The sequence below is a fragment of the Panthera pardus genome, unplaced genomic scaffold (assembly GCF_024362965.1).
Source record: "Panthera pardus isolate Hobbes unplaced genomic scaffold, ASM2436296v1 HiC_scaffold_21, whole genome shotgun sequence".
Taxonomy (NCBI): Eukaryota; Metazoa; Chordata; class Mammalia; order Carnivora; family Felidae; genus Panthera; species Panthera pardus.
Genome location: NW_026526777.1, coordinates 33,653,865 through 33,667,405, shown reverse-complemented (window position 1 = coordinate 33,667,405; position 13,541 = coordinate 33,653,865). Strand labels below are relative to the sequence as shown.

Here is a 13,541-nt window from a genome sequence, read left to right as displayed (position 1 = left end):
TTCACATTAAGATGATATCCAAATGGTCAACAAATACAGGAAAAGTAGTTCAACCTCAGTAATCAGGAGGGAAGTGCAAGTTAAAAGCACAATGTGATACCATTTCATACCCAGCAGAATATCGCAAATACATACATACATACATACATACATACGTAAACAAACAAACAAACAAAAAATAGCAATATTGTAAAGAACTTGCACGTTGTGCAGGGATAGGGTGGGAGGCTACCATCCGGTACAACCACTGTGGAAAACTGCTGAACAGATGCACCCATCCAGCAGCTCCATTTTTAGGTATTTGTTCATCAAAAATAGACGTGTTCAGGGGCACCTGGCTGGCTATGTTTGTAGAGCATGCAACTCTTGATCTCGGGGCTGTGAGTTCAAACTTCACAGTAGGCCTAAAAAATAAAATTGTTTTTTTTTAAAAAATAGATGTGTTCAGCAAAAGACATGTGCAAAAATGTTCCTGGCCACAAACAAATGGAAAATACCCCACTGTTCTTTAACCCTAGAGTAGGCAAGTGAACAGTGTTAGATTCATGCAATGGTGGAATGCTTAACAGAAATTAAAATGACTGAACCTTGACCACACACAACATGGACGCATCTCACAAATATAATGGTTAGCAAAAAAAATTAAAAGACATGGAAGAAAGAACACATAACGTATCATTCCACTTCTACGAAGTCAGATAGCTTCAAACCAATCTGTGCTGTTAAAGTGAGGAGAGCAGAATTCTTTGCAGGTGACATGAAGGGGGCCATGACTTACTGAATTTTACTTTGAAGAAATATAAATGTAAACATTTATCCCATATTTCTGATATATTTTAAGAAGTAAAAAATGTAATTAGATTTGTTTGCTCGGTTAGATCACTGTGATCATTAAGGATGTGATATAGCGACCAGTTATCCATACACATGTATATTCTTGAATATGGTCGCACTTGCTCGTAGGGAAACAAGGAAAAGGGATATATATTTGATATCCTTACCATGAGAAAAGTATCTCCGTGTGCATTCCTAACCGACTTCTTCCAAATAGCTTAGGCGATGATAATTGTGAAGACAATTTTGATCAAAGATTGCCATTTCAGATAAAGAATTCAGTGAGTTCCTCAGAGAACATTCCCAAATAAAACAAAAGCACAGGTGAGAAAAATAAGTGTTAATACTTACTGGCACAAAAGACAACAGTCCTTTGGGCCCCTAGCATGAGAAGTAATACAGAGTGAGCTGATTCTATGACAGCCAGGATGGCTGCTGTATTTCAGGGCAGTCCCAGTTTTGAAGTGTGTCTGACACAATTTGTTTATTGGAGAAGCCAGTCAGCAAATCAGGTGGAGGACCACCATCGCCTGGACACCCAAATGACAAGGAACATCAAGTGGTAGCTTGAACACAGTATCTCAGTGCTTCAGCAGGAAACTCTTTGGAACAGACACCATGATTTTCTTTCATCAGAATTCCTTTGTCCCACTGTTCAATGAACCCCATGAGTAATCCATAATGCATGTTTGTTGGTTGATGGCAATGACAGGAAGGAAAAAAGGCAGAAACATTTCATCTGTTCTTTCCTGTATGTGTGACAATTAGGAATCCCAGGAATCAGTGAAAGGATTATCTCAACACCCATTGTACCTGCGGGCGCTAAACACAGCCGCTCAGAATGCTTCTCAGAGGGGGGGCACGTGGGAAGTTAACAATCCCCTCATGCCTGCCTTCCTCTTTCTTTGTCCTTCCCTCTGTGTCTTCAATCGCCTGTGTCACAGGACACATATAAGAAGTTGGGAAATGTTAAACTCTGACAGTAAAGCAAAATCAGAGTTAAAGGTCAACGTTTATAATCAGTCACCTTCAAACACAAGCTAGTGAATAAAGAACTCCAGCTCAAAGGGCTAACTAAGTATTTTGCATTCTTGAGAAATCTCCATCAGTTTCTCATTCCAGTGAGTATTTTCACATTTGCACTTTGCTGCCACAAACTGAGTGTCCTTTTTTGAGTATAGATTCGTCACTTAATGATCTGCACTAGGAGACTGAAAGAAAACACTTCGTATCTTTGTAATTTTTAAAAATCCGTCCACGAAAAAAGAGCCAGCTCTTCCTGTAGGGAGAACATTCTCTGGGAGGTACTCTAAGGCCAGTGAGTCCATGTCATTTCTGGTTCTTTTAACAGATTCCATGGTGCCACCCTCGTCCTCTTCCAGATCAGGAAGCCCATTCAGCAGTATTCTTCCTACACAGCTTGTCCTCTCGCCAAGATTCGTCAATCAAATCCAAGATCCTTCCGTCTCTCTGCACCTCACTGTCCATTCTCCTGCCGCTTTGATCTTGTCAGATCCGTGTTGAGGCAGTGCTCCACCTGTTTCTGCCATTAAAGTTCTATATATATCTAAAGTTTAATTATTTATTTTCGAGAAAGAATAAAAGTGCAAGCGGGAAAGGAGCTGGGAGAGAAAGAAGAGAGAGAGAGAGAGAAAAAATCCCAAGCAGGCTCAGTGCTGTCAGCACAGATCCCAAGGTGGAGATCGAACCCACAAACCATGAGATCATGACCTGAGCAGAAATCAAGACTTAGACACTTAACCGACGGAGCCACCGAGGCGCCCCAAAATTATATATTTTAATAAAAGCAAATAAGGTCCTTTTTCAGAACTGTGTTTCTTTTCTCAACCAATAGCAAATATATAATCATCGTATTTTCCTTGTTTTCCTTGCCTGAAAATAAACTCAAACAAAATGACTATCCTAATCTAAATTGTAATACATCTGTTGCTACTCTTCTGGCACTTCCTCTCCCACGGTCTACCTCTGAGCAATCCTTGCGTGGTTTTGACTTTGCATGTTTACTTTAGCAACTTCCAGCTGTCGTGCTGTGCCAGTTAGTGCTATGTTGCCTTTCGGCTCTACAGTCACTGTTCATCGCAGCTCGGAGGTATGGAATCAGAACTGCTTGGAGTTTCTCAAGGTGATCGTGACGTTGAACTTTCTCAACAGAGGGTGCTAGAGGGACACTGAAGGAAGAAAGGACTCTCCCCTGTTCCCTGCTGCTTCCAGGTAGGTTAGCCCAGTGAGAAGGAGGTTCTGCAGCGGCACCCTGCCCCAGGCTTGTGCCCATCACACAGAGTCCGTCCCATGTCAACCTTGCAGCCCTTAAGTGGCCCGGCCATCACCTTCCTGTGGTTCTCCCGACAGGGGTGCTATCTCAAGCCTCTTACCATGCCAGCTTCCATCTGCAAGCCCAGATACCTGACCCACCTCCCAGCTCCTCCCTGCAGGATTGCCGTGGGGCTGGGCTCCCGCTCGCCGAGCACACCCTTGTGCCTGGCCACCACGCGCCGTTCACGTCACAGTCACCCAGTGCTCTGGTGCCCCTTCAGCAGCCCAGGTCCATGTTGCAGCCATCACCTGCAGGTCACTTATGCGCTGCCTGAATTCTGGAGGGTCGGTTTCTGCAGATCAGCTCTGGTGCATGCCATGCCGCCCGTGAACTTCCCTGGCATCTAGTGGGTTCCAGCTACAGCCTTGGGAGGGACCCTGTTTGAAGTTTATTCTTCTCTCGCTACCCTCTCCCAGCCCTGGGATTACCATGTAGAGTTTCTTTTATATCCTATAGTTAATCTTTTATTGAAGTTTAATAATGCTTCATTAAAAAAAATACGACATGATGTCTGCCTCGTGATTGGCCCCATTGATGCTTGCACATTTTGGCCTACAATAAAGGTAAATATAACTTAAAACTTGTAATATTCGAGCTTCCACTGGTATTGAGCCAGATACCATCTAAAGTTTCAAATAAAAAAATGGCATTTTAGAAATAAAACTTTCCAAACTGCACAAATCCATATTTAAATTTCTTAAATATTTTGAATAACAAGAATTCATACCTTTAAGTCTGCAAATGGGTTCACTATCAGGATCAGAATGTTGAGTATTTGCCTAAAGTTGACAAAAACGCAGAACTGGGAACAGTCACTCCTGGACTCACAGGAATTTTAGAAAGTAACATACCCCCCCACCCCTTATAGCTCCCATCAATGCAAAACGGCAAAACTCTTACTTGAGTTAAGATTTTTTGTAGCAGAGCCTCTAGCTTACCAATGTCTTTCTCCCTGTGGTTATTAAACCTGGAACAGAAAAAAAAATCACTTGATTTTAATTTATATTCTTCTAGTCAGAGAATAGGTGTTAGCAGGGGGTTCCTGGTTGTTTTTCTGAGGCTGAATTAAACTGTAGCACCAAATGAACGTTTCATGTAACTTGCTACAGTGTTTACTCATGGTGTAATTGCTCAGCACCACCGTGGACAAACCTCTGCAAGAAAGGTGAGGACAAATGAGTCATAATGGAGGGTAAACACTTCACCTAAAACAAGGAAACGCGGGCAAATGTCCTACCTTCTAGGGTTGGGAACAATCAGTTCAGGAAAGAATCAAAGGCTCTCATTGTTAACGGGGCACAAGTAATGTGATCGTGGAAATGGGCGCAGGAACGGAGGGAGGAATCGGAATTCAGGGAGAGTATAGAGGCGACAGTCTCCTCACCTGGCATGGTAGAAAGTCAAGTTGTAAAGAAGCAGGCAGAAGACCAGAGCATCTTTCTCTAGAGAAACCAGACGGTGAGGGAGAAGGCACTAATATTCACTAGGATCTGGAGACTCCCACCCCATACTTGTCAGCAGACAGGACACCCCAAAACTTAGTGGTTCAAATCATGTAGAACTTGGTTTTTCTTTCATGGAAAAAAGAGGCATACGAGCATGTAGGATGGTCAGCAGCCCTGCCCAATATGGTCAACCAGGGACCACTGTCCCTTTCTGCTTATTGTCTCCACATGCCTTGGGGTGCTGTCCTCCTCAGCAAGGCGGAAGTTGGCTCCAAGCACCCTGTCAGCCCTTTGCATGAGGAAAGAGGAAGCAGAGAACAAGCAGGGGAGTGACTGGGAAGTTGCAGCCATGGGGAGGCTCTTGCTGAGGGGTCACGTGTCCTGCTGATATTTAAAATGGTGGAAGTGATTCTGTTCCCTAAAATAAAAGCAGGAGGGGTTAATTTAGGAAACCAAGGAGCAGTTTCTGCCACAACTGCAATTTAAATGCCTCACTGTACCATCAACCCTGCAAGTAAGGCTAATGCCGGCAAAAGTTGTTCATATCCATAGAACTTTAAATTAGGTGATTTGGGCTTTGCTCTTATAAAAAGAAAAACTGACCAATGATCGTTCACACACTGTAAAGAGAATGCCTCTCTATTTTAAATAGCTCCATGGAGACAAGAATGAATCTAGGTAGAAAGAACAAGATGCAATTTTTTGGAAAAAAGAGTAAAAATCTTTTGGGAGCTATAATGAAATGGTCTTAAAAGAAATTGAAATATCCAACAGAGGGCCTGGAATGTAAAGCCAAAGAAATTTCTCGAAAAATATGTGGAGTGTTGAGGGTAGGAATGAAGACAAAATGTGTAACAAAGATGCCTAATGAACAAAGGGAAACAATATTGGGTTAATTTTATGTCCGTGAAGAGAAAACAATGAAGAATCGTTATTAAAGAAGTTATATGAGAAAATTTCTCAGAACAGAAGAACATGAGTTTATAGATTGAAAGGGCTCATCAAGAACTGCATATAATACATGAAAAGATAAAATTTAGCAAAGTTCTTGGCATGATATTTTAGAACATCGTGGGTAATGAGTGTATCCTAGAAGTTTCCAGGGTAGTGGGAAACATCAGGTCAGAAGGTAAGATACCCTCTGACTTCTCAGTAGCTGTCCTGGAGTTAATAGGACAATGAGGAAATTCTTTTTCCTTTTTGACAACGGAGAAATTCTTTCAAAATGAGAGGGAAAATTATTTTAACCTAGCTTTCTATACCCAGCTGAATTCTCAATCAAGCGTCAACCTAAAGACGGTTTCAAATATGTTAGGATGCCTATTTTTACTTCCTATGCATCATTTCCCAGGTAGTTCCGAAAGGATAGGCTCCAGGAAAATAAAAAAGCAACAGAGAAGAAAGCACGGATCCAAGACCCAGAGCAAGTAACAAAACCGAATCTGCAGACGTGAAAGCAGTCACTGCACAATGCAGTGTACAGATGTCCCGTCTATATCACTAGGACGCTCCACTTCAGCACAGTCTGGACAAATTCCAAAGGTCACTTCTGCCTCCTTTTGCTCAGACTTCTTCCGGAATCATTTAAAGGTACTCTGCCTTTTTACCTGTAAAGACAAAAGGGAGGTAATCAATCAACACCTTCCAGAAGCAGATCTCACTTAACAACTGATGGCAATTATCGGATCGATACCCCAGCTCCCTCACCTGAGAGTGGTTACCTACTTTGAGGTGTGAATTCATCATCTTTACCAGTTTCCCTGGGATTAGGCTCTGCTCATCCTAATAGACCTTGGGAGAACCATCCATGGAGACTAAAAGGGGAGTTGATAAGCATGTGTTGTCTCCAAACATTGGGACAATTTCGATGGACTGAAAAATCTCTTGGAGCACTTAGGAGGACTTGGAAATAGAGGGATAAGGAAGCAGGCAAACAACATACCTAAAAAGAACACTATCGACCAGCGTAAAATAAGAGACCGTTGTAAGGAAAAGAAACATGCCCACAGAACACTACTTGCTCAGTGCAGTGATAATAAGTAAATGTTATACTACTGATTTAACTAAAATTGGGCAATAGCCACGTTGGAAGAAAGAGCGAGGAAAAGCAGATGATTTGATCTTTGGCTGTGAACGATAGATAAATGGATAATTCATTTAAAAAGAAAAAACATATACTCTCTAAAAAATATGGTGATAAATACCAGGAAAAAAAATGCCCCAAGCGGTGACAGTGGATCTCTGGGACAAGGGAAAAGGAATTGTGCGGGTCTGATTGGTTCACTACTTTGCTAAATGTGCACATATTTTAAATTAATTTCAAAGATAAGTAGAGTTGCTAGGTCAGGAAACGGTTGCACTTGTAAGGTGGTTTGTAATTTATACAATTATGTACAAAAACTGAAATGTTCAACATGAAATTTCAATTAAAAATGGAAAGAGAAAAAGGAAAAAAAATGAAATGGAGTCATTTATACCCAACTTTATTATTTCAGTATTTGTTTGCATATACATGCATTCAATTTAGACAATTTTGAGATGCGTATATACTATTCATCTAGGACCTGAGACATTTATCCACCGAAGAATATACTGTTAAAGAGTGAAGGAAGAATTCATATCAGTGTGAAAATACAACTCTGCACTGCTCACATAGTCATAGAAAGTGTTAAGGAAGGAAGCAAGAAGGATTGGCATTTCAAGCCTCAACTACGTCTTCTGGACAGATAATGAATGAAGCTTGAGGTAGATAATTCTTCGTATGAATATACTCGAATAATAGGAAAATATGATAGGAAAATATAATAGGAAATAATAGGAAAATATAAGCGTATTTTGTTATTCCATTATAATCCACCATAAAAATGGTGTGGAAGGTGACTTTTCAGATAGCAGGAACATTAGTTTTCCTTATGAAATTGGGAGAAAGTATTCATTCCCAACCCACGCCGGTATTCAAACCAATTCATTCGTATCAGCCCAACATTCTTAAACACAGCTGCAAAAATACACCAAGGATTTTTACGTAGATAATACATTTAAAACATCATCTAGTTCTCTAATATTCAGCAGTGATAATATGCAGTATCAGTCAAAATGAGGTTTTCTTGTATGCCAGAGAAAACATGTCTTACGGAAAAAAATAAAGTAAAATAATGTGATATGAATCATAATGAAATAGAAAACTAATTCAAATAGCTTATAACAAAACAAAATAAGCAAACTACTGTTTTTTAAAATTATTACTTAATTAGTGAAAACTCTTCTGAGTCGAAGTTTGGTGGCAAAGAAGAAGGATGGAGGCATATATAGTCACCCTCTCTGGTGGCGAATCAGTGAGAGCCAGTGGGTAAACCAGCAGTCGTCTGATACTCAGCCACATTTCACCCCAGAGAACTGGCCAACACCCTCTCCCCCAGTCCCTGCTGATGTTACAAGTTGATAAACAGAAACACACCAGAAAGACACAGACATGAGCTACACGGTGATCCGTTTGAGTTTTCTCTGCTTGCAATTGCATAGCTCCTGCTAAGCTAAGATGATGCAGGCAATTCAGTTGTTTTGAAATGATACATCTGCCCCGTTCTCATAAGATGATAACATTGTTTTTCTGAATGTTCTCAATTTCATCTTAGATTTTTGGTATCAAGTGCCCAGGCTCCTTTCCTTTCTCTCACTGAAACCCTTGATGAGCAACAGACTGAACAAGTTCCTCTGCTACAAAATCTTCTGAAAAGGTCTTTTTTAAGCCTGCTCAGCTCATGCATATTACTAGCAATATTTTCCACAATTTTAGATCACATTTGAGAAGAAAAATTTGGCCATGGGGGAGGGGAAGGAAAAAAAAGGAAAAAAAAAAGGTTAGAGAGGGAGGGAGGCAAAACATGAGACTCTTAAAAACTGAGAACAATCTGAGGGTTGATGGGGGGATGGGAGGGAGGCGAGGGTGGGTGATGGGCATTGAGGAGGGCACCTGTTGGGATGAGCGCTGGGTGTTGTATGGAAACCAATTTGACAATAAATTTCATATTTTAAAAAAAGAAGAAAAATTTGGAAAAAATAGTTATGATGCACAGCTAATTAAATAATAGCAGCAGACAATGTTGCAATTCTATTCCCAGAATGTCTGCGGGACCCCTGAGGCTCATTCCACATCCTCACTCCCCAAAACCAAAAGCGAGGATTGATGTTTGTTACAGCAGATTGTTGACTTGTTGGTGAATTTTAGTTGTTTTGTACTTAGTGTAGACAATTATTCGATTTATGAGAATTCAGATAACAAGAGAAACCTCAGTGCGAGATAAGGACAAAAGCAAATGTCACAGGGGACCTGATAAAGAGAAATGAGAGTTTAGAGTGGTGAGAGAGAGGTAGACCAGAACAGATGTCAGAAGAGAGCCATAGAGAAAAGGAAACTGGAAGAGGCCATATGTGCCCTGCACACGTCCCGACCCTGGAGGCTACTGCAGGCAGAGCCAAAGAGCCATCGGGCCACCAGGGTCTCTGTGCCTGATGGTGCTCCCTGGCCACAGGAGACTGCCCAGGGGGCCCACAGGGTTGGCTGTCGAAGATGTTGGAACAAGTCTCCACCAATGGGAGAGGGGAATTGGTGGACAAACGTTCCGGGTCCTCATCCCTGGAAGGACTCTGCAGAATTGTCATCCACAGGCTCTCAGAGAACAGTCTCGGAACTGCACACCTGTCTGCAGCCTCAGTCGACACCCTGAGAAAGCTCCCTTCTTCGCTGTGTTCCCTTTCTCATCTTCTCATCCCGCTACCCACTCGCTCACCGTGCTTTCTGGGGCCACCTTCCGAGGAAATTAGTCACCCACAAACCTCTGTCTAAGATGCAATCCAGAATAAACATCTCCTGGGTTCCCCGAGGCTGGGGCAGACAAATGGCTTCCAGGACCCTCAGTGGAACCTTCCATGCCAAGTGGGTTTCTCTCGCAGTTCCAGCCCATCTGGGACATGTAAAGTTCAGTGAAAGCCTGTGGGACACCAGTGCCTCTGCAGAGTACGTTTGGGGAAATTGAAACAAAGAGGCCAACGTTCCCCTAGAGAAGAGACTCGCTGACGGAGCGATTTCAGAGGACGCAGCCATCGGAGGAGGTGGTGAGAGAAGGAACAACAGCCTCCAGGATGCCCCAAGATATACAGGTGATTGATGGGGGTTTCTCCTCACGTATGGGATAGTCGCTCAGGCCGCGTCACATTTCCATTAAGGACAACGGGGCCAAATCAGATGGTGGACTTGGGAACACACAGGTGGCCATCAGGTGGGCCTCACATTCGGCAGCCTTTAGACTTTGTTCCCTAAAAAAGGAATCAAGAGGTTCGGACACAAACACAAATCCCATTCGTGTCAGGTAGAAGTTGAGGGGCAGCATTAGAGAGGCAGAGGCCAGGTTCATGGGGTTTGGTAAAGGACGTGACTCCCTTCAAAGGGGGGAGAATGGACCAGGACTTCGGGGTGTGTCTACATTTACTCTAAATACTGAAGAGAGGGAAACAAACCACGAGAGAGTCTTAACGATACAGAAGTAACATAGAGTTTGTGGAAGGAAGTGGGGGGGAGGATGGGCCACATGGGTGATGGAGGGCACCCCAACTATATTTAACTAAGGAGGGCACTTGTCGGGAGGAGCACGAGTGTTGTACGTGAGTGATGAATCACTGAATTCTACTCCCAAAACGAACATCGCACTGAATGTTAACTGACTGAAATTTAATTAAATAAATAAAAATAATAATAATAAAAAAAACTACTAGAGCCCTGGGTGATGTGTACACATGAACCTGTGTAGCGAGCGATCCCGGGAAACGCTTTGCTGCGAGCCCACATCCGTGTCCAAGGCCCTTACAGGGAAGTAATGAATTAGTTTAAGCAATGGATTACTTCAGAGACCTCATTAAGAACTGAGTCCCGGTGACCACAAATAACGAAACTAAATTTGATGTGGAATTTTTTTTACTTGAAAACAAAAATGGGCACTTTGTGTCCAGAAAAGCAAACAACATGAGCTATGAGGTGATCGATAATTGTACAGTCTCAAAGACTAAACGTGAACAAATTGTCCTTTCTAGACATTTATTACCGTGAGTGATGGGACAAAGGGGGCAGGAGAGTGGGTAAGCTGAAGCGACCAGTGTTGTATTGAAGGCAGCACGTGTTTCTCCCTCTCTTGGGAGAAACTACGGTGGTGAGTCCATAGCAGGAATCCTTGCCTTGTCTCTCTGTATTTCCAGCAGTTCAATTTCCAAAGACAATTTATACACCTCCAGGGCCATTTTCACATCTTCTGGGTTGGGGAGACACCGCATGACCCTCCTTCCTGCGAGCACGTGTCCACAGCCTTCAGGAATCACCTAAAAGAGATGTAGGTATGGAGTGGGGTTGTCAGTGTCCTCCTGACAAGGACAAGACTAAGGGCTCAGGGCCAAGGCGAAGCCCAGAACTTGCGGGTGAGCAGGAAAAACAGAAAACACCTCGGGCCCCAACTTAGTCCTCCCTAGATGAATAGGGACGGGTTCTCAGACAGCTTCACAAGGGGCCTCTGTGAAGACAGAGGCTGTTTCTGAAACCATCCAGAAATGGAACACAGAATATAAGATAGTCTAGAAAAAGTCAAATTGGGTCTCAGTGTTGCGGGCATCCGACACCCTCTTCTCCCTGAGGGGCTCAGGTTTTCCTATCTCCAGTGAGAGAGGAAAAACTTGTCACTCCTAAGGGACCACAGGGCTTCAAGATAAAAGAGAGTTCCTTGGAGGGACTCAGGAGGGAATCCTGACAAGTCAGATCTCACCATTGCTGGCTGGGACAGCGCTTGTGGAGAGGCACCATTTTTAGGGTTTGATAGTAGGACTGAACTTTCCTTGAACTGTGCCACTTACCCACTCACACTTGGGCACCTCGAGGTCCCAGGTTCTGCTCTCTGAGCAAGTGATGCTTTGGGGACCGACCAACTCATAGCCAGAGTCACACTGGATGTTGACATTTTCAGCTTGAATGTATTCAGTCTTATCCACGGACAGCTTTCCGTGGGCTATTTCTGGTTTCATACAGACAGCTACAAAGGAAACATGGTTTCAAGGAATCCATAAGTATAAGAAAAAGGGCACGACAACAAGCTAGGATTATAAGATTAAACTATCGTGGGTGCTGCTAATTGCTTTATCTTTTATTCGGTAGCAATAATATTCGTCAGCATTTTTGTTGCGCACTGACCACATATCAGACTCGAGCTAAGCACTTTATGTGATTCTCTCAGCTCTGTGAAGGGAGGACTGTTATTAGTCCCATTTTACTAGGAAAAATTTCAGAATATTTCTTGAAAGTGGGAATCGGGCTGAGATTTATGACTGGGAGAAAGACTGGGGAGGTTGATGTTAATGTAGCCCCTTTGTAATGTTTGCATCCGGAACACAGTAATGATTTCAAGTCAACCACATCAAATGTTTCTGTGCTGCCCCTGGCAGGAAGAAGCTGTACTCTCGGTGCTTTTGTGACATTCCACCCACCTGACTGGAAAGGGAGCAGGAGTTACCTTTACATTGAGGAGCTGCAGGAGACCAGCCTGAAGAACTGCAAGAGAGTCGAGCTTCACCAACTAGAGTGTATCCTTTGTCACATTTATATATCGCCTCAGTACGACTGAATATACCAAATGCTTGATTTCGTTCAAACTGTCCATGGTCAATGGTAGGAGGGAAATCACAGCCTTGATGGTGAGAGACAAAAGTGACAGAGTGTGAGCTTGTAGAATGTAAAATATAGCTCACCCCAGAATCTGCGTGGTTTGTAGGAGGCTTCCTTCTGTCCTGTGATCTTCTCTGCCCATGGGACCAAGTGTCAAACCCAAGACCTGGGCTGCCCCCTTGTAAGTCTCAGGGTGAGGAACCACCATGGCCCCCTCATTAGACCATTTGACAGTCATATCCAATATCTTCAAAAGTATAATGGGAATAAACAAAACCAATGCTAGGTCCAAACTCCATATTGAGTTCTTGGTCTATGGGGTAAGACTAGTCATATCCAAGAAGTCAAATAGAAGCCATTGATTCTCCCCATCATCTTCCCCAGGAAGGTGAGATACTATATTAAAAAATACATCATATGCCAAGGGGAAAGTGGAATGGGAAAATTGGTGCCACTCTTGAAGAACAAAAGCTACATTCCCATCATATCGCCATTTATTTCCCCAATCTGTCTACCAGGAAAATTAGGATTCTGGGAAATTACAGTAAAGTATTGAAAACTGAGCATTTTAGTCTCATTTCACATGGGGTATCTTTGCTAAAGTAGATTTAGTTATCCTCAGGTAAATGGGGTCACTGGTTTAGCTAATGCCTTCTTTTCATGCTAATCGGAAAAAAAGGGGTCAGAAACAGTTTGCATACATATGGAAGGACCAAATCACACATTTTTAGTTTTAGACCTGGGGTATGATTAGTCACTTGCCCCTGTCATAATAGCATCTGAAGATACTACAACTATCTGGACATCCACATTGATCCTGTATATCAATGGCATCATGTTAATTCTACTGTATGGGCAAGAAGAAGCTAATGTGTAGATAGATAAATAGATAGATAGATAGATAGATAGATAGGTAAATAGATAATAGAGAGAGAGAGACAGATAGATACCTGTCCCAGTTCCTGGTGCAGACCCCTAAACCCTTGTAAATTGCTAAGTGCTGAGAACCCTAAGAACATCTTTTGTTCTACTGAGGCAACTTGCAGTGGCTCCTGGGTGGGAACCGGTCACCAGAAAGACCAAGCCATGAATAAAGCATGGAATTTTTCAGCCCCACTCTCCTCTCCAAAGAAGGGAGAAGCAGTGCCAATAATTGATCATGCTACAGAGGGTAAGCCTCCATAAAATCTTAGGAGGACATGGTTTGGAAAGCTGCCAGGTGGGTGAA

General features: G+C 42.8%; 1 protein-coding gene across 2 annotated transcripts in view; it reads right to left on the bottom strand.

The window, feature by feature from the left end:
* C4BPA (complement component 4 binding protein alpha) overlaps positions 1–13,541 on the bottom strand; it is a 52,270-nt gene that overhangs the window by 13,883 nt on the left and 24,846 nt on the right. Inside the window, exons 10-12 of one of the 2 annotated variants that reach the window (XM_019430119.2) lie at positions 12,162–12,335; positions 11,509–11,684; positions 10,689–10,983 (exon numbers count right to left, since the gene is read on the bottom strand). The exons of the other annotated variant lie outside the window; for it this stretch is intronic. Of the exons in view, the coding sequence (XP_019285664.2) occupies positions 10,810–10,983; positions 11,509–11,684; positions 12,162–12,335 (524 nt within the window). The 3' untranslated portion in view covers positions 10,689–10,809. Of the gene's footprint in view, positions 1–10,688; positions 10,984–11,508; positions 11,685–12,161; positions 12,336–13,541 lie in introns of those variants that run through there. 2 annotated transcript variants of the gene reach the window in all.